Source organism: Xenopus laevis, chromosome 9_10L (assembly GCF_017654675.1).
Source record: "Xenopus laevis strain J_2021 chromosome 9_10L, Xenopus_laevis_v10.1, whole genome shotgun sequence".
NCBI classification, from domain to species: Eukaryota; Metazoa; Chordata; class Amphibia; order Anura; family Pipidae; genus Xenopus; species Xenopus laevis.
In genome coordinates this window covers 97483480-97509177 of record NC_054387.1, presented here as the reverse complement: position 1 = coordinate 97509177, position 25698 = coordinate 97483480, and the positions used below count along the sequence as shown (strand labels likewise).

The following is a 25698-nucleotide window of genomic DNA, read 5'->3' as shown; positions in this document are numbered from 1 at the left end:
CATAAATCTTTTCTATTGTGGATAGTGTCCTTTCATGTTTCTTAGACAGATTTCACCATTATAAAAGTATTGTTACTTAAGTTCTGTAATACAGGTATAGGATCTATTAACTGAAAATCTGTAGGACCTGGGGTTTTCTTGAGGGGGGTCTTGTTCTGCAATGTTGATCACCATGCATTATTAAAAAAGGGAAAAGCCTTTCCTGTATTTCAGATCTCTCTGGATAACAGGTTTTTGGATAATACTATACATTTATACACATTACCATAGCAGTTAAAGAGTTTCAACATACTGGCTTGTCTTGACAGTTATTATGCGTTTTGGCTATACAAGTAGTTTATATTTTCATTTGACAAACAAGCAGATGCATGAAAGTGTGTATAGACCACACGAACACATAGCTGGTCAGGCATTTATATCACCTAGTCAGTCATTTTTGGGCATGTATATAATCTAGTTTATAATAATATAATAGAATTGGCAATTGGGACTCTAATATACAGTTAGTACTGGGATTAAAAGTGTTGTGTAGACAGATGAAACTTTTTTGACATCACACAACTCCCATGGTGCTACATAACATGGTGTAACCTGTTTACAATTTAGAGTACATATTTGTGTACTTTTGTGTGTGCAGTGCCGGATTTTCTCCCGGGTCCCGCTATCGGCGTGCACCTTTCCCCCTCCTCGCACAAGTGGGCACACCCATGCATCATAGTGCTGGGGAATGATGCGTTCCCTATACACTTTAGTATGCAGCTGGGTGGAATGCCACCCAGGCCTGAATTTGTGGAAAGGCCACCAAGGTCCAGGCCTAGGGCGGCAGGATTTTAGGGGATGGCATGCTGCCCAACCACACCCACATTGGTTCAGAAACAGTGGGGATGCGCAGGAGATTTACTCCCCTAAATTTGTGCAAATAAAGGGAAGTAGATGGGGGTGACGAACGACATCTGGCCTATGTAAATCAGGTCTTGATGCCGCCCCTAAAATTTCGCGGCCCTAGGCCTTTTTTTGTGAGGGTATATATAAGTAATATACCCCTTTCAATGTTACATTCTTTAAATTGATTAGAATTAAGTTGTAGTCTAAAAGTAGCCATTATCAGGTCAATTTATATTTAACCTGTTTATTAATGACTTTAAGAAGGGAATTAAAAGCAAAACATCTCCCAATGACAAAAGCTGTATAGGACATCCACCCAGGATTTTCCCCCTTGCAGTTTGTGTGCAAATTGGAAACCTAGGTGGCCAAGTGACAGTTTTACTTGGGCTTTAAATATATGCAGGCTGTTTATACCCACAATTTAACTAATTAGGCAAATCATTGATGTAGGACCTGGGGAAACATGTAGGGAAATAAAACTAGCTATCTCAACCAATGCCAGTAAGAAGCAGGGTTATTCTGTGTTTAAGGGGTAAAGATTAAAGGGAGGAGAGAGAAATACTTCCCATTTGAAAACCACTGGTAAGGCCCCATCTTTAATATGCAGTACAGATATGGGAATATTGAAATATTTCAGTTATGAAGAAAGAGTAGGCACACTGGGATTGTTGAACCTGGAGAAGATGAGGTAACGATAATATAACTTGGTATAAATTCATACCATACAATAAATTCTCTGATGTCTTGCTCAATATTGGATCCTTCCAGAGGATACAAAGACATTCCTTGACCTTTGAAGGTGTGTAATTCTGATGGGGTTGAACTGGCAGATACAGAGTTTTAGAAATGTTTAGACACAAGGTTAACAAAAACTACATTAGCTCTACAAAGTTGAGCCCTAGACTGATCTGATTGCCCTTCTGAAGGAGATTTTACAGCCTCTGGATAAACTAGAAGTTACAGGTATCTGGATAAAAGATCATATACATGTATCACATAAAAAAAAAAAACAACAATAACAAAAAAATAATAAAGGTATAGCATCTGCAAGATGCAATAAATGTCATAGTTTGCATGTTAATAAAAAAGTCTCAAGAAAAATGACAAGTAGTAGCTTTTTGTAAAAAATACCAAAGCATTTTAAGGGGCACATTTACAAAGCTCGAGTGAAGGATTCGAATTAAAAAAACTTCGAATTTCGAAGTGTTTTTTGGGCTACTTCGACCATCGAATGGGCTACTTCGACCTTCGACTACGACTTCAACTACGAATCGAACGATTCGAACTAAAAATCGTTCGACTATTCGACCATTCGATAGTCGAAGTACTGTCTCTTTAAGAAAAACTTCGACCCCCTAGTTCGGCAGCTAAAAGCTACCGAACTCAATGTTAGCCTATGGGGAAGGTCCCCATAGGCTTGCCTGAGTTTTTTTGATCGAAGGATATTCCTTCGATCGTTGGATTAAAATCCTTCGAATCGTTCGATTCGAAGGATTTAATCGTTCGATCGAACAAATTATCCTTCGATCGTTCGATCGTAGGATTTGCGCTAAATCGCTCGACTTCGATATTCGAAGTCGAACAATTTTAGTTCCTAGTCGAATATCGAGGGTTAATTAACCCTCGATATTCGACTCTTGATGAATCGGCCCCTTTATGAGTGTTTTGAAAATATAAATCTTCTAAAACACATAGAAAGAAATGAATTGAAAAGTGTTACGAGTTTCAAGGAATGAACAAGGAAGGAAGGAAGAATGCATTCCAGTTACAGTGAACCAAATAACCCAAGAATGTGGAAGGAATACATTGAGATTGTGAGTTAAATTCTCATTGAGCATAATCAAATCTCAAGCTCAACAAGTAAAAAGTGAAATCTTGTTTCTTTCAATGCACTTTTTGTTTGAGTTTAAACTTTGTAGTGCAGTGACTGCATGATCAAATCAAATTCTAATCCACAACCTAAATACTCAAAATGGAATTCCACTAAAGCATAGTTAGATATCAAATGGAGAGAGAGAGAGAGAGAGAGAGAGAGAGAGAGAGAGAGAGAAGAGAGAGAGAGAGAAGAGAGAGAGAGAGAGAGAGAGAGAGAGAGAGAGAAAGAGAGAGAGAGAGAGAGAGATACTGGATAAATCCTTATGTGCTTCAATTTTAAAGTGGTGCAGAATAATTGCTGGATACTGATCATACTTACAAAGAGCTGCTGCATTTAGTATGGTTATCAGTGAATATAGATAAAATTAATTGCAAATGGCAATGTTAAACAAGTAGTATTTCAAAGTTTTTTTAAAAAATAATTCTTTATATCCTTTTCTTTATTTTAGCTAAATGAAAAGTAGTACAGGTATGGGACCTGTTATCCAGAATGCTCGGGACCTGGGGTTTTTCAGATAATGGATCTTTCCGTAATTTGGGTCTTCATGCCTTATGCCTACTAAAAATTAAATAAATCCAATAGGCTGGGTTTGCTTCCAATAAGGATTAATTATATCTTAGTTGGGATGAAGTACAAGGTACTGTTTTATTATTACAGAGAAAAGGGAAATCATTTTGAAAAATTTGGATCATTTAGATAAAATGGAGTCTATGGGAGACAGCCATTCCGTAATTCGGAGCTTTCTGGATACCGGGGTTTCCGGATAAGGGATCCTATACTTGTATTACTTTCTTATATATGTCTAATAGATAAACCGTTTTTACATTTTTTTTTACCAAAAACATGTAGGGTTGATTTTCGAATTCATGTTAGTTTTTTTAATTCACATGAATTTGATTGTACTCAAAACTCGAATGTTCATCTATTTCTTAAAAAAATTGAATATGTTAAACTCGGACTAATTTTAATGATTTGAAAACTCGAATCAAATTTGAATCAAACCAAACTCGATTCAAGTTTGTTCTCAGAAAAAACTTGAATGTCAGGAAGGCTACAAACATCACCAAATTGATCCCTGGATCTCTCCCATTGACTTATACATTGACTTATACAACAATTCAGCAGGTTTTAGGTGGCGAATAGTTGAATTTGAATTCTTAAAGGGCCAGAGTATGGTAAATCTCGAAAATCAAATTCAAATTTTTTAAAAAAAACTCAAATCGAGTTTGGATAATTCTCTTGTCAAATTTGACTAGGGAAAATTTTTTAACATTTTAATTCAAATTTTCAATTCAACCCTTAATATATCAAAGTATATAAAGAGTTGTACCAGGTCCTCTTTTTTTACCACCTTACTTGCAGGCTCTTTTAATTTTATCAGCTAATTAGTATCCTTCCTATGAACAGGCAGGACAGCATCCAAAACTGCACTGCATTCTCCAGGGAGTGTCTTACGAGGAATTGATAAAAAAAAAAAAATAGCTGGTTCCATTCCTTGAATATATTCCATTTTATACAAGACAGTACTTTATTAACTATAACAGACACTGACTAACATGACTTGCATTTGCCTGTTATTCACAATAATCCCTCTGAATTAAGGAGACCCCTAAATTCAATGCTCCCCTTTAATTTATTTGTGGCAGTGTGCACAACATTTTTTGTGTTGAATTTTCAAATGTAAGTACTTTTTGAAAACTTTGTAAGAGTAAGTACAAAACAATGTGTTTCCAAGCAAAATATTTTGTGCACACTGCAGTGGAATGGCTTTGAGGAACAATGTCCTAAATACAATGCCATTTACTGTATAACTAGAATTTGTGTTCCATAACCTTTATTATAAACACCTCAAAGTCATTTGGAGGTGTAATGTTCTGTTCGTCATGTTACTGAATTTAAAAACCTCTGCAAAATGGAAGGAGCCTGTTGTTTTCCTAATTTAGTATCACCAATAAACACAGAGACACCTCAAGGTCATCTATTAATAAATTAAAAACAATGGACCAAGTACAGACCCCTGCGGTACTCAAATAACACTGGACTAAATCAAAATTACATAAATCACATCTCTTTGAAATATTTCAACAAAGTCTACATAAATAACAACTATTGTGTTCTAGGCTAATATTCTTTAATTTATTAATTGGATATGGATTGGGGAAAAAAAACTTTTCACTTTTTACTGTATCAAAAAAGTAAATCACATTCACTACAATTACAATCACATTCCCTCAGCTATCCAATTAAATTTGTCTGGCATAAAACTATTCTGGCATATATTTATATGGTGAAATGTAATAAGTAGTAAACAAAAAATAATAATCTTATTTCACAATATAATATTTTTACTGGAGAGTTATTACATTTTTAATTAAATATGACCATTTAGGGGCAGAATTAACTTTTTTTCAGTAAGAAGATCTGTTATGTAATCTCAACCACTAAAAGTGGTAAAAAGTGCAATCTTGTTTCCACTGGCAGATAGGTCACTAAATACTTTCATGTATTTGCAAAAGCTTTATTTAATATACAAAAAAATCTTTACTCTGCAAAATAATCTTTACATTGCATATGCTACTTTTATTACATTCCCCAATTAGTTTGTTTTTAAATATATTCCAGTTTCTTTTGCTTCAGTTTCCCCCCCAAATCTTGCCTACCATAGATGTCAAACTAACAGCTTTAGGCTTATGTCATATAGGTTGTAGTTCCCACTGGTTTATGTCCTGTGCCAGAACCAGCACCACAAACAATTCAGCCATATATTTAATGACATACATTAAAGGTTGATGGAAAAATAAGTAAATGGTCTGAGGCTGTGGGCTGTATTATCAGTCTGTAAAAATACACCAGCTGACAGCAGTCAAAGCCATCAGCCTGTGCACCCACAGCCTCAAACTCACAGCTGCTTTAGTACCAAAGGGTTAATTACATTGGTTTTTGTACCTTCAGATGAATAATTCTCTTTTTATCTTCCCTAGAGTCACTTATACATATTATTGTTTTGGTCTATTAAGAAGAAAGTGACTTAAAACTTTAGAATGGTCTCATAAATAAGAATGAGCAAATGTTTTTGCTCTGTACAGTTTGTGTCAAAATTATTAGTTGTGTCAGCAGCACACATTTTTAAGAACACAAATTATTTTGTCACATGTTCTGTTTTGCAAGAAAAAAAAACATACTCTTTTGAGCCTTCAAAAATGTCAATGTTGTTATTATGAATTGTTTGCCTTCCATATAAAACAAACACCCCCTGTATATCTAAGGACAGTGTCGGACTGGGCCGGCGGGATACCGGGAAAACCCCGGTGGGCCCCGGGCTCTTGTGGGCCCCGCCGGCCCAGATCCGCTACTTAGTAGGGCGGCGCGACCCCACTTTGTTTGGGGTCGCGCTATAATAGAGTAACTGCGCATGCGCATAAAGGTAGCGCCGCGTGCCTGCGCACAAACACGGCACCGCGCGCATGCGCACTAGTCCCCTAAAGCACTCCGGAGCGGTAGCGGCGGCCGGAGGGGGGCCCTGGGGCAGTAGCCCCGGTGGGCCCCACACCTCCCAGTCCGACCCTGTCTAAGGATATATCTAAGGATTTGTTTGGGTGAAAGCTTGGATGAAATTGCCAACAAGGAAGCCTTTTTTTTCTAAGAACAATTGTAGCCTAGTCGAAAGGAATGTCTAATAAGGTAGGGCAATGCATATGCTATTGCAGAGCTTAAAAATGCTGTATTAGTAATGTAATTTCACCTTCCCATTGACTAATGCATTCAGCATTTTTGTAAAAAAAGGTCAGCCTTTTTTGTGGTTTGCAAATGGCAATGCAAAACAGGCCATTTCTGCTCATCACTACCCATACACCAGTTTACATGACTCAATATATGTATATAATTTTTTTTTCAAAACGAATATTTAGATATTATTTTTTTATAACTTAAATGCATATGCACATTGTTCTCACCAAATGGGAGGTTTGTAATGTTTTGTTCCCTTCCTTCAGCTTGATAAATGTAATGGGGTAACAAAGCACTACTAATCTTCCTGTGTGCTATGAATAATGTAAACTACAATTCTTAAAAAAAACATAGTTTGTTTTTTTTATTACTGACAACATCTTAGGAAAACATTTTATGTGGTTATTTGCTGAGTGATTAGAACTGTAGTACTGGCTTGATAGAAAGAACCTCAGAACCCCAACTCAGTTGAGGCATATGTGTCCCACAGCTCCAACATTTCGGTACTATGAAATCTGCCATTGGTGTGGTCACATTGATCTTCTGAAATTACATGGGCAAATATTGAGGCACAGCAATTTCTGCCTTACCATCCCAACGCCTGGGTCTGGTCTATCTTAGGAAGAGACAACCCCAAATACCGATAATTAAAGGAAAACTATACCCCCCCAAGCAACGTAGGTCTCTATAAAAAGATATTGCATAAAACAGCTCATATGTAAAACCCTAAAAAAACACACACTAGTTAAGCATCACAAATTGTTTTCAGAAATTCCTTGCCATTGCTGGAGAGATTGTAAGCAACCTGGAGATTTACCTCATATATTCTGTCTCTGTCCCCAAATACAGCCATTTTGGGATGAGCTCCTGGCGTTATAATGCCAGATCATGCTTCAAACAATAGATAAGGAAATTCTTACTTTACACATGGGGAAACCCTCTAAACAATTTTCAAAGCACACACATAAACTAATTAATCATTTACTGTCAGCTGCCTGCATTTCAATTGCTACAAAATGGAAGCCCCCCACTATTCCTTCACTGACAGACAGGAAACAGAGATTCAATGCTATTTAACAATCTGAATATAAATTGACCCTGGTACAGAATAAAATCCCCCAGTTCCTCAAAATATGGTCTTCTTGGGAACTACTTTCAAATCAGTCTTGATCATAGTCCTGAAAATACAATTTAGCAGTGGCCAAGGCTCTTTCTCATTTCCTTCTTTTTTTCTATTGTGAATTGTACCTTTTACTATTTTTTGGTTGTTTACCAGTTGTTTCATGTTCAGTTTAACATATGTGTTTGCATACACAACATAAAACTTTCTATGATTTTCTGTAATCATGCCTTCCCATTGTCTGAGGTTTGTATGAATGACTGTACAAAATGCGTCAATATGCCTTTTTCCTTTAACAACAAACATAAAAGTGTAAGCTACAAAAAAGAACTGTAGGACTGGCATGTTCACATTTATGTCTGATACAGGAAATTACATTTAAAACATTCTTCCCATTTTTATTATTCATACAGGAAATTACAATTAAGATGCTGATTTAATTTTCATGAACAAATTCATTGGAAGGAAAGTTACTTGTCCAATGTTAGACACAGTAATAGCATATGACAGTCCCATGATGCACACACAGTGCACCGTGAATGCATTATTTTATTGCATTATGCATTTCTAGAAAGTGGGCTGTTGGAAACTTTACATTATAGGGCAATATGACAATAGGGGGCACATTTACAAAGCTCGAGTGAAGGATTCGAATTAAAAAAACTTCGAATTTCGAAGTGTTTTTTTGGCTACTTCGACCATCGAATGGGCTACGGCGACCTTCGACTACTACTTCGACTTCGAATCGAACGATTCGAACTAAAAATCGTTCGACTATTCGACCATTCGATAATCGAAGTACTGTCTCTTTAAGAAAAACTTCGACCCCCTACTTCGGCAGCTAAAAGCTACCGAAGTCAATGTTAGCCTATGGGGAAGGTCCCCATAGGCTTGCCAGCGTTTTTTTTGATCGAAGGATATTCCTTCGATCGTTGTATTATAATCCTTCGATCGTTCGATCGTAGGATTAGCGCTAAATCGTTCGACTTCGATATTCGAAGTCGAACGATTTTAGTTCCTAGTCGAATATCGAGGGTTAATTAACCCTCGATATTCGACCCTTAGTAAATCTGCCCCTAGGTCTAATTTACTATGTTTAAGGGTAGTGATGGGCGAATTTGCGGCGTTTCGCTTCGCCGAAAAATTTGCGAATTTTGCGCGAAATTCGCGAAACGGCGCCGGCGTCTCGTTTTTGACGCCGACGCCCGTTTTTGACGCCGACGCCCATTTTTTCTACGTCGGCGCCCGTTTTTGACGCCGGCGCCTGTTTTTGACACGAATTTATTCGCTGGCGGCGAATGGCGCAAATTCGACGCAAATTCGCGACTGGCGAATAAATTCGCCCATCACTATTTAAGGGTGTACTTTAAGTGTGTTGCTAAGGTGCACAGAATTTCACCACTGCCCATAATTGGTGGTGGTGTGTTTTTCACATAATACTGGAAGGTCAAAAGCTGCATCTCAGAGACTGAGTAACATTTGCGGGAAAACGTTTTATGGGATTTCTTAATCAGAAACCCAATATCCAGAAAGTCCCAAACTATGATAAGGCCATCTCCCAAAGTGTCATTTTTAAATATATCATTCCTTTTTTCATTATTTACAAAATCCCATGTGTTACATCTGCAAGCACCACCAGCACTAGAGGATCTAATCAGTGAGTTATATTAAGAAGATTAATAGAGCCTAAAATATTAGACAGAATAGGGGAGATATATTTTCTGCAAAGGAGGGGACAACCCTTAATTAAATAAATATATATATAATATATAAAATATGTGTGTGTAAAGGCATGACCATGCAGTACTTTCTGCAGTTATATTATATATATATGTATATATATAATTTTCTTGAAATGGTAGAATAAAATGTCTTAAAAGAAAATTTTGTGACTGTGTGGCTGTTTATAGTTTACAGTTACAGGAATATCTAGGATAAAAAATACACTGATATTTCAGTGTTTGTATATGTATACCTTTTAAACAAATGGCCTTAAAAAGTGGAACTTGATGCAAAAGTGCTTTTCACATTATATTGTGTAGGCAGGGTTTCATCAAAAAATAAAAAATAAAACTTGATCATAAGATGGTCCTGAGAAACTGTCATGAGAAAAATATCAATAACAGGAAACTAACAAAACATTTTCCATTTTTCAGGGGACAAGGAAAAACTATGTAAAAGTCTAGGAAAATGTTTTAAGCTGCATTTATTGCAATTGTGTGCTGTGCACCAATATGCACATTAATTATGGGGATTGATTACAGTGTATCAATGTGCCTGGTATGAGCATGTGATTTTCTTGACACAAATCAGTAACCCCTATTTATGTTATTCATAAGAGGAACCCTGGAACAAAGGGGGGAATTGGCCAGGGTGGTAAATTCTTTAAGTAAAAAAAATATATATAACATATATAATATATACTGTATGTAGGGATGTGTAAAATAGCCACCCCTAGTATTATGTGTAGGCAGTCCCTCCAGTGTTATAGACAACTTACTGGGTCCTAAAATACAGTTGGGAGGCGTACTGTTTGCTCTTCCTGCTTTAAGCTATGCTCCTTGTTGTTTCCCACAGTGACCAGCAGATGGCATTGTGCTAGAGTGTAAAAGGCTCTGAAGCCATGCTTTCAGGTCCATCTTGTGCTGGCTCTAGCCTGTGCAGGAGGCAGAGCTTGAGTGGAACCTAGACAGGTCAGGTCTAGTAAAGAATAGGCTACTCACCCTTATAGATCACTCTAGGAGTGACAGACAGTCAGATTATTTAGCTGAGCATCTTGAGGCTCCTACGAGGATTGTAGTGGGATTAAGATCCCAGGGTACTCATTGCCCAGAAGTAGGGACTAAGTGTACAGACCTAGGGTAGATAGATTCCCCTCAGGTTCCACTTAGGGAAAAGGCTGAAAACTGGATGTACCTCCTCAAAGCTGCATGTATTGTTCCTATCTCTGAGGAGAATCGTCCTGACCAAAGGTGCTGTGAGTACTGCCTATTCAATGTACTGTATGATCCTGCAAATGTTCTCTTTATGTACACTCCACTGAGGATTATATATTGTGCTCAATAAATCTGTTCTATGGTTAAGTTATAAGAACCACTGGCGCCCAATTCTTTGCACCCTGAATACAGTTACAGTTGCACTACACCCTGCTTCCACATCGCTGCGAAGGCTCACTCCCTAAGATTTTAAGGTCTCATCCGGAGCATATGTATTGGGAGTGAAGCTTATAGTAGAGTAAGGTGCACTCAATTTACTATAGCGCTACATATATAATATAATTTACCCTATTTCACCAGTTCATTGATGCTGTTTTACTCATTGCTGGGTTGTTTGGCACAAAGTTTATCAACCTTATTTGTTTCTATAGTCAAAACTATTGGTTTACCATTCCCTGTCTGTTTAGTCATGGCCATTCATTGTAATCTCCTCAGATAATGCAAAACATGGGACCAACACAGAATGACTGCTTAGTTGTTATTTTTTCTGAGTCCATGCTATAAGTGTCAAGCATCATAGGCCCTATTTCAAATGTAAAAATCATGGTCTCACCCATTTTAAGTACAACTACTACATTATGATTAGAAATAGAAGTGTCTGTAGACATTAATGTAATAAAAATTATACTTTTTCCTTACAGAAGAAAATTGTAATAAGAGCAAATAAATCACAATGTTATTCTTAAAACTGAAACAAAATGTTATGGAATATTTTATTACCCTCTCTTTCAGGGCTGAACTAGAGGAGGGCAGGTCAGTAATTGGATTCTATAAATATGAAGGAGCACTGATTTACTACCCAATATTTGTCCTATTTCTATTCCATTTAACTGCAAGCATTTCAGAATCTAGACCAGATGTTTTAAGACATTTTTTTTCATATCATTAGTTGGTCAGAAAGTAGTCATCAGTTTTTAATTTTGTTGTTAATTATAAACCTTGAAGTCACCAAAAAACGTTGCTGTAGAAAATAGTTTGGTGACTTTTCTATTAGTTAATAGCTGCAAACAATAGCCCTCTCTTATCATTTTAGCATATGTGCACTTCTGCCCCCAGCCAAAAAAAGGGCACTTACAGTATAAACTGATCTTAGGTTTATGTTTAAATACTCCCCATCCAATGTGTACTTGACAGATAGCCTTTTCTCCCAGTAGTCCCTCAATTGCTCCCAGCTATCTGTCATGTCATCAGGATGTGCCACCTGTGATCCAGTTGGAGAGAGCCATCTGGCTAGCTAGGCTGTGCTGGAAGCTGAAGGAAACACCTGGGCAAAAGGGAAGACAGAAGTGGAGCTCTGCCTTGGTTCCCAAGAAAGACGAGGTATCTGACACCTTATAAAGGTTCCCAACAGTCATCTTGGAGAAGAGACTGTGCAAGGAAGCAGTGAGGTCAGTACTTCCTTGCCAGAACAGTAGATTATTAGTTGTAGTAGTGGACAGAGGAAGACTTCTCACTTTTTTTCCAATAAATTATATAATAGCTGTTTAACTTCATAAACTCTGACAAGTTGCACTTATGGCACTTTAGTCCAGGTATGTACAGCATCCCTACAGTAGAAATACAGTGCATTAAGGTAAGCACTTTTTAGCAATGTATACAGTTGCCTTTTAGTGACGGTGGAATTTTTCACTGGGTTTTTTTTGTGTGAAAAATTGCCCATTGACTTTAATGTATTTCAACATTTTTGCTGTTTTGCGGACCAATTTGCCTATCACTATTGCGTTTTATTGCCACAACCCTACTATATATGAATGCAAATTTTTTTTTTAATAAACTTGCTATAAAACATTTTTTTCATTGTGTTCATCCTTTTCTTTGTAAATCGCATTTGGTGAGTTAAGCAGACATAATCTTAAAAAAGAAGTAGAAGTGCTATAATCATCCTTATCAATATAGTTAGATTTACTTGAAAAGTTCCGTGCAAAACCTTTTCTTCTGTACTTTTTTTCTTGGAAAGTACATTAAAATGTTCAAGGGAGCAGAAAGAAATATTAAAAGAAATAAATCAATTTAGACTTTGCTGCAGGCACAATAATTATATTTTAAATAAAGTATTGAAATACATTTGAAGTGTATTGTAGCATACTGGAATTCTTTTTCCAACATATAAATAGATTAATTAACATACCAAGTTTTTCCACACTATCTTTTTTTTTAATCTTTTTGGACCCCTAAAATTATTCTATTTTGTAGTTCTTTGCTAATGGGACTGTATATATATTGGGGTTTGAAAATTTGCATATAGCCCATCAGGACAGGAGGTTCACCACTAGACCTGTCATCTGCTATAACTTTTAACTGAAGCATTCTCCTGAAATGTTAGGTCCATCAGTTTTACTATTTTTATATTTTTACTAGGAGAGCACTATGAAGCAGTGATGCTTTAAGGAACTGTCCTTGACCAACAGTCATGGTAGTGAATGAACCATAATTGCAAAATGGGAAAACAAAAATTGCTTGGTTTCCCATTTTACAATTATGGTTCATCCACTACCATGACTGTTGGTCAAGGATGGTTCCTTAATTCAGCCCTGCACCTAAACAAAACCTAATAAATAAATAAAAGAGCTGCAGTAATTTCAATTTAATTTCAGCCATGCAATATGCATTTATTAGACTTCTCCTACATTTTCCTGCAAATCTTAACCTCCTAAAAAATGTATGGGCATATCTAAGGAATTCATGTTGAAGGGCTGCACTGAATGGGGAAAATAGTAGATACAAAGAAAAAAGAGGGGTGGTAGCTGAAGGACAGGAAGAGCTAGATGTATGAAAAACTGTAAAGAAAATGTTATTATTATTAAGTAGAATGCAAAGACAATGTTTTGAGAGATGTAAAAAAAAGGTTTCATTTCTTGTGTCAGCATCTCTTTAAAGTGGGGGAAACTAAAAAGTGTCAGTGGGTGTGGCATATTATCAGTGGGTGTGCCTTATAATTATGGGTGTGGGTGTGTGTGCAGCGCACATTCCATCCCTCCACCTTTTTAGACCCAATTCCAACACTGATTATAGACACAAATTTGCAAATCAGATTTGAGAACATGTTTTTTTACTTCAAAAAACCTTTTGGGATCATATGATTATTGAGTGACTTTTCTTTTGCTCTAAATAACATTCTTTCTACTGTAGCATTTGCACAACCTAATTTATTGGAAATGTTAAAACTATTGGTGTTCTTCAACATACACAACCATTACTTCTCAGGGCTGTTGGTTGTTTTATTTAAATAGTACCCCTGTAACTACTCCTTACTGCTTTTATGGTATTATTAAATGCTACCACTGAAGGACAGGTGAGTCATAGTTTTATAGTATGAGTTACCTAACAGCAATTGCATGGGATGGGTAGCCAACCAAATCCCTTCTTCTCATGCTTTTTTTTTGTACAGTATACTATTGACCACATGTTTCACCAAAGCATCATGGTAAAACTATCTATAAATTTAATCTCCAAGCTTTACATTTACTAATAAACCATTTAAACATTAAATAAACCCAGTAGGATTGTTTTACCCTCAATAAGGATTAATTATATCTTAGTTTGGATCAAGTACAAGATATTGTTTTATTATTACAGAGGAAAAGTCATTTTTAAATATTAGACTTATTTGATTAAAATGGAGTCTATGGGAGATGCCCTTCCCATAATTCAGAGCTTTCTGAATAATGGGTTTCTGTTTAACAGATCCTATCCCTGTAGTATGCTTCTGTTAGGACTCCATTAAGCAATTTTATGGAAACTGTATATATATATAATATATATATATATATATATAATATATAATATATATATATATATATATATATATATATATACTACTACTAAGTTGTCACATGTTATACAATTTACACATACTAATCTGCCACTAAAACAAGTAACATAAATTACAACAAACTATTAGATACTAGTTAAAATCAAGATACTGTGCAACAAAGTTCTTAACTTCCTTTTTCGATTGCTATGACATTCATATTGTTATCTATGTTACACAATGTATCGTCCTATTGAAAAGAGGTGAAAGGTCTGCACTGGGGCTCTCTCAGTCTTAAACATATTCGTATCCTTATATAGTATAACATCCCTCTAAACTAAAATTAAAAAAACATTTTTTACAAAAATATTTTTTACAATTGTTACCCACCTGCTACTGCTATGATACCCACTGAATGAAGCTATCAACCTTTGAATATTATCAAATCCCTCATGTATTAAGTGACATCCCCAGGCCGTAAATAATAGAAAGAATCCACTAACCATCCCCTAAACACATCGTGGTGGCTATATTATTTATGTACCCCATCGATAGATTAACCCTTTTCGTGCCACAAACTAACAGCCCACACCCAAACCACTAAATGTTCGTCAAAAATTAGCATCAAAAGTCAGAAAGTGCTATAGAAGGAATAAATAACTATTAGAGAATAGATATATATATTTTAAATCACCGTGTCAATAAACAATATATGTATATATCCCAATGAAAGTCACTAAAGAATCGTCCATAAAATAACCAGTGTGAAGAAATAATGGGGGTATCTGGTTGGTAGTCGCTTCGGTGTTGTATATTGTTTATTGACACAGTGATTTAAAATATATATATCTATTCTCTGATTTTTTATTTTTATTTTTATTTTTATGCATATGTTTTTTTGTTTTACAGTCTAATAGTTATTTATTCCTTCTATAGGACTTTCTGACTTTTGATGCTAATTTTTGACGAACATTTAGTGGTTTGGGTGTGGGCTGTTAGTTTGTGGCACGAAAAGGGTTAATCTATCGATGGGGTACATAAATAATATAGCCACCACGATGTGTTTAGGGGATGGTTAGTGGATTCTTTCTATTATTTACGGCCTGGGGATGTCACTAAATACATGAGGGATTTGATAATATTCAAAGGTTGATAGCTTCATTCAGTGGGTATCATAGCAGTAGCAGGCGGGTAACAATTGTAAAAAATGTTTTTTTAATTTTAGTTTAGAGGGATGTTATACTATATAAGGATACGAATATGTTTAAGACTGAGAGAGCCCCAGTGCAGACCTTCCACCTCTTTTCAATAGGACGATACATTGTGTAACATAGATAGCAATATGAATGTCATAGCAATCGAAAAAGGAAGTTAAGAACTTTGTTGCACAGTATCTTGATTTTAACTAGTATCTAATAGTTTGTCGTAATTTATGTTACTTGTTGTGAGTGGCAGATTAGTATGTGTAAATTGTATAACATGTGACAACTTAGTAGTAGTCGATTTCTGATGATGAGGTGTATACGTCATTTTCAAGTTGGCCTGTTTTCCCGCCAACCTGGGTATTTAATGCGTGTGTATTATGTATTATGTACTTTGAAAAAGGCCTCGGAGGAGGCCGAAACGTTAGCCCTTTACAATAAAAACTTTTATTCATTTTTAAGACCTGTGAGTGCGGATCTTGCTTGTACGTTGGAAATTTCGTATTTGATACTTCACCCAGGCAACTGTAACCTGCTGTCGAGAGTGCCGGCTTTGGGATTGACTATATATATATATATATTATATATATATATATATATTATAATATATATATAATATATATAATATATATATATATATATATATATATATATATATATATAGATGTACATTCCTACAGTATTTTTAAAGTCTTCCTGTTATGCCTAATAACTATGTGGAAAACAGTGGGGCCAATTTATCAAAAGTTGAATTTTAGTTTTCTTCAGTATTCATGTAAAAATATTCGAGAATATTCTTTGGAACATTGAATAGTCCGGATTTATTAAAAAAAATAAAACCCACAAAAAGTTGCCAGAAAAAAAAACTCAGCAACTAAAAGCTGGCAAGGTTTATTATATATAAATATTTCCCCAGTTCATTAAAACATTCAAGTTTTTTTATAAGAGGTCTATTTTTTCCGGTAGGGTTGTTTTTGCTGATACTAAATTGAGGGTACATACTGTATATTGCCATTGAAAATCTTTAGTAGCTGTACTTACTTTAGCTTGTCTTGAATGCAGGGCCTTTGTTTAAAGCTGTATTTAGACTAAATATATGCCAGTGCTCATTCAGATTCCTCAGAGCCACATATAACAGAGAATAATATTTTGCCAAGAACTACTGCTAAGCCACAATTGCTTTATAACGTACTTCCGAAAACCATAAATAAATCATCTAGACATGCTTCATCCAGGCTTTAATACTAAATGGATTTCTTGACGTTCTTTATAAATGTTAGTATTTAGACCATTCTTTACTCTCCAACAATGCTGAGAAAAAAAATCTGAATTTTTCCCCCATAATTTACAAAATATATTTGCCTTTTTTTCACCCGCTAACTTTTGAAGCAAACTGTTACAAACAAAGATGTAACACTACAAACTTACAAAATAAAATATATTGTTGCATTGTACTCAGCAGTTTCATCATTTATCTCTGTGGAAATCACAGGCAACAAAGCATTTCAGAATGCAGTCGCAACTATTGCAGGTTAAATAACATGACTTGCTTACCTTTTAGACACACCATGCTCCAGCCATACATGCAAGTTTTAACAAATATTTACCTGATCACAATAATAACGTTAAAGAGCAAGATATTCATGCACAGCACATTACCAGTCATTCCAACTTTTATGTGCATGTTGTTTTTGTAAGACATAAATGCCGTTACATTAAAATTTTGAAATGATATTTTAGAAAGTGGCAAAAATGCTTTGTTTTTGCTTATTTGCAGACAAAGCCTCATGCATATCATAGCCAGTGAAAAAACACAGCAGTTTTCATACAGATTACATTGCATATTGTCTTTGCTTGTTAGTTTTACCAAGTGAAGCTACACTTCTGCAACTTCTGCAATCTTCAGCAAACACATTGTAATGTGTCCATGTCGTTTTTCACAATTAATACAACCATTCTTACACATATAGCCAGAATCACTGTTCTGATCTTTTGATAAGGCAAGAGTTTAATGTTTGATGTTTGATATCTTTGTCATTAATTAAAAATATAAATGGTTCAAATATAATAGTAATAACTAATAAAACCAATAGCATAGGAATAAATATTTACAGAACACTAAGTACAGACCTTATGTCAGTTCATATTGGCCACACTTTGAAAAACATTTCAAGCGTTATATGTTTAGTCAATTTTGCAAATAAATATGTAATCATAGTTATTTATCTATGTATCTCTCCCTCTCAATCAGTTTATCCACCTTGAAAAACGACATCACAAAGCAATTGTGTTTTTGTTTCTCTTTAGCTGAATTAAATACTTCATCTCTAAAATAAATTACATTTCCAGTCTTAGAGGAAAACTGCCATTGCTTTTCATAATTATCACTTTATTTCATTTTTTATAACATCGTTCCAATTTGTATAAATGATTAAAATACTTCAAATCTGTGCTACCTGTATATAAGATATCTAGTTCCATACGGTTAAATAATGTTGTTGTAATAATAAAGTTTGTTTACAATATTCTCCTTAATTATTTAGGTTCTAGTTGTGTCAAAATAGAAAACAATGAGGATTTATTTATGAGGAGGGAAATAAGTAAAAAAATAATATATTTTACATACATTTATGTATATTGTGAACCGGTAACTGGAGAACAGTTTGAAGGGAGATATATTTCCCCTAGGTTCATGTCTTACTCCCATATGTACAGCAGTTCTGAGTGGGTTAACTCCCCTAGAAAGTCGCACCTGGGGAATCATTAGCAGGCTAGATCTGCAGGCTGCGAGAGAGAGAGGGGAGATCCTCAAAGCAAGATTGAGCTACACACTGAGAGGGTTGAGACCTGGGATCTGAGTGAAACAGTTTGGAGCTGCTGTTTGTTTCCCTCTGTAAAAGGTACTGTGACTCTGTGGAGTTGTACTTTTGTGTTTGATTGGGAATCCCAGTAGGGGACCAGTAGAAGAGAAGGAATATACCCTGTGTATTAGAGCCCAAGTGTGGCAAGGGTTTTGTTTTATTTCGTTTTTGTACCTGTTTGCTCTCAGAGTCTGAACTTGTAAACGGTATATGGACTTTGCACTGTTAAAGAACTATCTGTTCATCTGATCCTGCTCACAATCGGTGGAAGTATGCAATGGACAGAAGTTTCCCTTGAAAGTTGCAGAGACCAAAATTTAAAGGTACAGACACGGTTTAATGGCGACGTTTTCAACAAATATTAAAATGGAGGAGATATTAAAGATGATGCTGCAAACCCAGCAGCAAAATAATGCCAATCAACAGCAAGCTAAGGCAAACCACCAGGAAGCTTTAAGAGTACATCAGGAAGCTCTCAGAGCCCAGCAACAAACCCATCATGAAGCTTTAAGAGGCCAGCAGGAGTCCTTAAGAACCAAACAGGAAACCGATCAGCTTCTGATTGCACAATTTAACACCCAAGTGGAAGCCAGTAAAGTTACCTTAGAACAACAACAGCATGTTAACTTGCATTTGCAGGAGATCCAAGCACTGGCTCAGAAATTACAGGGTAGTGCAGCCCTGGGACAAGTACCTATAGTCGCAAAGCGGTACAAAAATCTCTGCAAAAGATGACCCCAGCAGATGATGTTGGGGCCTACCAAGCCATGTTTGAGAGAGTTGCAACAAGAGAAAAGTTATCTCCAGAGGAATGAGCAGAGGTGGTAGCACCATACTTGACAGGTGAACCCCAGAAGGTGTACTATGACCCGAAGGAACAGAATTCCTATAACCATAATAGGTTGAAAGAGGAAATCCTTGCCCACCTGGGAGTCACTGTGGTGGTTCATGTCAAAATGTTCATGTGACTGGGCTTACACCAGAGGCAGGTCTGCACATGCACAAATGCATGATCTTCTGTGTCTCAGAAGAAAATGGCTACAACACATCTGACCTAGTAGTGGAAAGTATCATAGTAGAACAGTACAGAAAAGCTCTACCCTGGGACCTCCAGCAATGGGTGGGACAGATGGACCCAACAGATATGACCCAGATGGGGGAACATGTGGAGAGGTACATGGCTACTGAGGGCCTCAGAGACTGCAAGGAAATTCTGGTAAGACTGCTCCATTTGTTAAAGGGGTGGTTTCCCAAAGTAACAGGGACAAAACCACTGGTGTGATGTCTGGACTGAATACAGGTGCCAAAGCTAAGGTGGCAACTAGTCAGGGGCATGAGGCCTCTGACAGAGATAAAATGGCTGGCGGTGTAGAGAGTTTGGCCATTTCGCTGCTAACTAATGTCAGAGCCTATGGATTGTAGCTGGGGGAAACAAGAATCCATGTATTGATTCTGCATGCCTGGCCTCTCTACAAGAAGATACTGTTAAACAGTTTTGCTTGGTAGTCATAGAAGGACACCGGGTGACAGCTCTCCTGGATTCGGGGAGTTTGGTAACATTAGTTCACGCTAGTTTGGCTAGACCCACGGGTCGGGTTAGTGTGCATTCATGGGGATACTAAAGACTACCCAACTGCTTTGGTTCTGATTGAAACTCCATATGGAACTGTAAATGCATGCTATTATATTTTTTTTCCATTGTTCTAGCAGCTGTGGGGTGGGGATAGTAACTCTGAAAAGGGTTCTTCATGTAAGGCAAAGGAACCATGCTTGTCCCCAAAACTCTTTACAAACCCTGAGAATTATGGAAAAGGTAGGAGTGACTCCTGATGTTCCCTCACCCCTATAAGTGTTTGCAGGCCTTAAAGAGGGGGTAGAGGAAGGTGACATGGTTCCTGATTTAGAGGTTTCCAGACACAACTTTGGAACTGCCCAAATGAGGGACCCCATTCTGAATAATGCTAGAGAAAATATAAAAGTTATAGATGGGGAACCCCAATTTCCAGGTGAAACCGTGTTTCCACACATGGTCCTGAACCAAGATCTGTTATATCATGTGAGCAAAATAAGGGGTGAAATTATAGAACATCTGGTGGTACCCCAGCAATATAGAAAGGTGGCATTAGATATGGTGCATAAACATGTACTTGCGGGCCACCAGGGGGTCAATAAAACTACAGAAAGAATCCTTCAAAGGTTCTATTGGCCTGGGGTGGTTGGAGATGTAAAGCAATATTGTAACTCCTGCCCAGATTGTCAGATAGCAGTACCAAGACCACATTACAGAAGTCTCTTGGTTCCCCTTTCAATCACTGAGGTACCATTTGAGAGGGTTGCAATGGATTTGATTGGTCCCCTGCCAAAATCCACTAGAGGGCACCAACACATACTTGTAATATTGGATTATGCAAACAGATATCCGGATGCTGTGCATTTAAGGAATACTTCAGCAAAATGTATAGCCAAAGAGCTGGTCCATTTGTTTTCTAGGGTGGGAATACCTGAAGAAATACCAGCTGATCAAGGCACACCTTTTATGGCCAAGGTAACCAAAGAGTTGTGTCACCTCTTAGGTATCAAACACTTACGTACCTCCGTTTACCACCCTCAAACTGATGGCTTGGTGGAAAGGTTTAATAAGACCCTGAAAGCCATGTTGAAAAAGGTGGTAGATAAAGATTGGAAAATTGGGACTGCTTATTGCCGTTTTTGATGTTCTCAATCAGGGAGGTGCCACAAGCCTCTACTGGGTTCTCCCCATTTCAGTTACTGTATGGTAGACACCCCAGGGGTCTGCTAGATGTATCTAAGGAAACTTGGGGACAGGAGCCTACCCCATATAAGACAGTGGTAGCACATATCACTCAAATGCAAGAACAGATTGCAGTCGTGTTACCTATTGTAAAGAAACACATGGCCCAAGCCCAGGAGACCCAAAGCAGGATTTATAATAGGTTTGTGTAAGTAAGGACCTTTAATCCTGGTGATTAAGTCCTAGTACTGATCCCAACAGTTGAAAGTAAGTTTCTGGCCAAGTGGAAAAGCTTGGTGAAGTGAACTATAAGGTACGGCAACCTTGTGTGAAAAAACAGGTGCAACCTCAGGAGGTCCTGGTATCAAAACCGGCATCACTGGATTCTAGAAGTAAAATCTACTAAACACTTTTCGGTGTCACAGAAACAAGAAGTAAAATAATTCTTGATGAGAAATATGGCTGTCTTTTCTGATCTTCCTGGAAGGACTCCTCTAATTGAACATGATGTTGTTACTGCCCCTCAGGTAAAAGTTAAAGTTAAGCCATATACTGTAGAATCCCTGAGGCATGGATATAGGCAGCTTCTGATGAGGTAAGAAACATGTTGGATCTAGGAGTAATTGAGGAGTCCCGCAGTGATTGGTCTAGCCCAAGTGTTTTGATCCCTAAACCTGATGGGAGTATAAAATGTTGTAATGATTTCCATTAACTGAATGTGGTCTCAAAATTTGATGCCTACCCCATGCCTAGGGTAGATTATAGAAAGACTAGGCCCCGCTAGGTACTTCACAACTTTAGATCTCACAAAAGGGTTTTGGCAGGTACCACTAACTGAAGGGGCTAAGAAAAAAGACAGCCTTTTCTACTCCTGAGGGGCTTTTCCAATACAATGTACTACATTTTGGTTTACAGGAGGACCCAGCTACTTTTCAAAGGCTAATGGGCCGTGTTCCTTAACAACATAATCCATATGCCTCTGCTTATTTGGATGATGTGGTTATCTTCAGCCCTGATTGGGAGTCTCACTTACCAAAAGTAAAGGCGGTGCTAGACCCTATATGTGAGGTAGGGCTTACTGCAAACCCTAAACAGTGTGGGATCGGAATGGACGAAGCAAATTCTTAGGTTATGTAATTGGAAGAGGCGCAATACAGCCTCAAATAAATAAAGTGGAGGCAATATAAAAGTGGCCCCAAACTGTCACAAAGAAACAAGTCAGAACCTTCCTGAGGATAGTAATTTACTATCGTAATTTTGTTCCTAACTTTGCTTCTATTGAAGCTTCTTGTATCCCTCTTCCTAAAGAGAATAACTCAGTAATGGTTAAGTGGTCAGTTGAGGCTGAAAAAGCTTTCATAGAGCTTAAACATTCGCTCTGTAGGCAACCAGTGTTAATAACACCAGATTTTCAGAAAGAGTTCATTGTGCAAACTGATGCCTCAGATGTGGGTTTGGGACTGTCCTCTTCCAAATGGTAAGTGGTGAGGAACACCCAGTAGTGTACTTAAGCAGAAAGCTTATACCAGTGGAGAGGAGGTACTATATTGTAGAAAGGGATTGCCTTGCCATTAAGTGGGCATTAAAGGCCCTCAAGTACTATCTGCTGCGCCACAAATTTAGAATATTTGAACTGGTTATTGGAGAACAGTTTGAAGGGAGATATATTTCCCCTAGGTTTATGTCTTACTCCCATATGTACAGCAGTCCTGAGTGGGTTAATTCCCCTAGAAAGTCTCACCTGGGGAATAATTAGCAGGCTAGATCTGCAGGCTGCCAGAGAGAGAGGGGGGAGATCCTCAGAGTAATATTGAGCTACACACTGAGAGGGTTAAGAGCTGGGATTTGAGTGAAACAGTTTGGAGTTGCTGTTTTTTTCACAAAGGAGAAATGACTCTGTAAAGGTACTGTGATTCTGTGGTGCTATACTTTTGTGTGTTTGGCTGGGAATTCCAGTAGGGGACCAGTAGTAGAGAGGGAATATACCCTGTGTATTAGTTAGAGCACAAGTGTGGGAAGGGTTTTGTTTTATTTCGTTTTATTTTGATTTTGTACCTGTTTGCTCTCAGAGTCTGAACTTGTAAACAGTAAATGGACTTTGCACTGTTAAAGAACTGTCTGTTCATCTGATCCTGTTCACAATATATAAGCATACTATATATAAGCACCGTCGTCTGGACATCTGACGATGGTCCCTAGCGGATTTTAACACGCTGAGGTCGGATGTAGTAAAGAATATGCTTAAAAATTTAACTTTTGCCATGAGTGCTTTCATTTTTCATATATAATATATATATATATATATATATATATATATATATATATATATATATATATATATATATATATACACAAGAGACGGGAATTCCCTATAAATTATATTCTTATAAAGGGTGCTTAGTGATGTCATCGGTTATAATTGGAGCTTAGTGATACATAGTGGTATATAGGATAGTATATATAATTGTATATGGTCATGGAACTCCTCAGTAACTTATAATGTCCTTATATTTCACAAGATGGGGAATTTATTGCATTCCAAGGAGGTGTTCATCTACCAGGGCACTCCTTCAGGGTACTGAGGGTGAATGCATTCCAAGGATGGTTAACTTAATTTATATGAATTTATTTAATTAAAATACAAACATTTCAAGTTTTTATATAGCATGGAAGATTGCATTTACATCATTATTTGCATTTTTCTGTGTTATGTGTGAGAAATAATTAGAGCTTACCTGTCACTATAAGCTGCTGCAGTTGCTGTAGCAGGCTGAGCATATCGATAAGCTGCATAACCTCCCTAGAAAAGGAAATAACATTTTAATATATCAGAAAAAAAAACAATATACCATAGATAAAAACACCTGGAAATATATTTTCAGACCAATGTTGTTCTCCTGCTAAAAAATACAATGTTCATTAATCTTTTGACAGCTCTGTTATACAAAAAAAGTTACAGAATCTATTGCACTCTTATCTACTCTGTGTTGGCTAAGAACAATTTATTTATTGTTAATGAGCAAATACTACAACACCGCTAATATATTATATGTTGGCTCATTTCTTTATCTGTATTTGAGTGCTGTGCTCTTCACACCTCATCTAGGCATTTACATAAACATGCACAAGATAGAACACACTTGCATCTCAATTAATAATGAGTGCAATGCTATAAAATATAAGAAAGACAAAGGATTCTCATTTGTAAATTCACAACCAGAAAATATTTTTTTTCTAAAATTAAAATTCAGTGGTGTGCAACAAATAATTGCAGCTGTTTAATTAGGCAAATAGGACAAACAAAAACATGAATTTAGAATAGAGTGGTGCTCAGTCATGCATTGATTATCAAACTGTGAAAACAGCAGAGCTTTCTGTTCAGTGGACCACAATGTGATATCAAGCATTTCAAAATGATCTCAGCATGCCAATTAACAAAAAAGAGGCCGATCTTCTCAGATAAAACAAACACCATTTTTGTTCCAATTAGAACTTGCCACTGTAGTGTCTCTCTGGACTTGGTCCCTTTGCTCTCTAAACCTTATAATAATATGGAAAGGACAAGAACGTGATATTTAAAGAAAGTTTGCAAACTACTGTAGCAAACTCTTCTCAAAGAACTCTGCCAGTTCACTGCCCATTCTTAGAAGACAAAGTCAAGAATCTATCTCCATATATTTATCGACAACTATGTATCATTATCTTTCAAATACAAGCTATTTGTTAATATTATTCTGCAAATATTTTCCATTTTTCATCCTGGCGGTTGGTGAGCTAAATATACTAGAAATGTTGCCTAAATGGGATTAATAATTGAATTTTGCATGGCGGCCAACAGATTTACTGCCATTATGTGAAATACTGTAGCATCTTGAATCCATGTAGTTTATGCAATGAAATAACTATTTATTAATAAACATTAAAAAGGGGGTTTAATATGTGTGGCTGAAATGCAATTGAAGTCTTCAGTGATACTACAAAATAAGGCTTATACTGTTTCGTGCACGTCTATTGTGAGGTGGTTTATAGATGGGACTTTGATTGCAACTATCTGTGAAGCTACAATGTAGGTCTAATGTCTGAGAGTGATATGCCACCAATTAAAAGTTGTAATATCCACTATTCAAACTCTTTGTTAATTCATACTGTGTTTAATAGGGTACATAACAGGCAAAAATAAAACAGGACAGATTAACTTATCACAAGACACCTATATTAGTATGTAACATAGTGTTTAGTATTGCTGCTTGCATCCTCTTTTCCTCCACCTAAAGCACCTAAAAAAATGGACCATTGTGTAAATGTGATAGGGACCTAAATTGTAAACTTTACTGGGGCATGAACTATTGTAAATCATATACTCTCTTTAAGGCACTGTAAAATATGTTGTCACTATATACATGATTTATAAATAATAATAATAGCCTTGTACAGTATCTCAAGTATAACATCAGTGTATACCTACCTTCACATGTAAACGGGAAATAACACTTCATAAAGACAAGAAAACAATTTATCTCTAGTCTCTA

The 25698-nt window shown here is 36.6% G+C and overlaps 1 protein-coding gene across 9 annotated transcripts in view; it reads right to left on the bottom strand.

Annotated features, from left to right (window-relative positions):
• Positions 1 to 25698, bottom strand: part of LOC108701881 (RNA binding protein fox-1 homolog 1) — a 375478-nt gene that overhangs the window by 36936 nt on the left and 312844 nt on the right. For all 9 annotated transcript variants that reach the window (XM_041575880.1, XM_041575881.1, XM_041575885.1 and 6 more), the window contains one exon: positions 23905 to 23969. In XM_041575880.1, coding sequence (XP_041431814.1) covers positions 23905 to 23969 — 65 coding nt within the window. The remainder of the gene's footprint in view (positions 1 to 23904; positions 23970 to 25698) is intronic.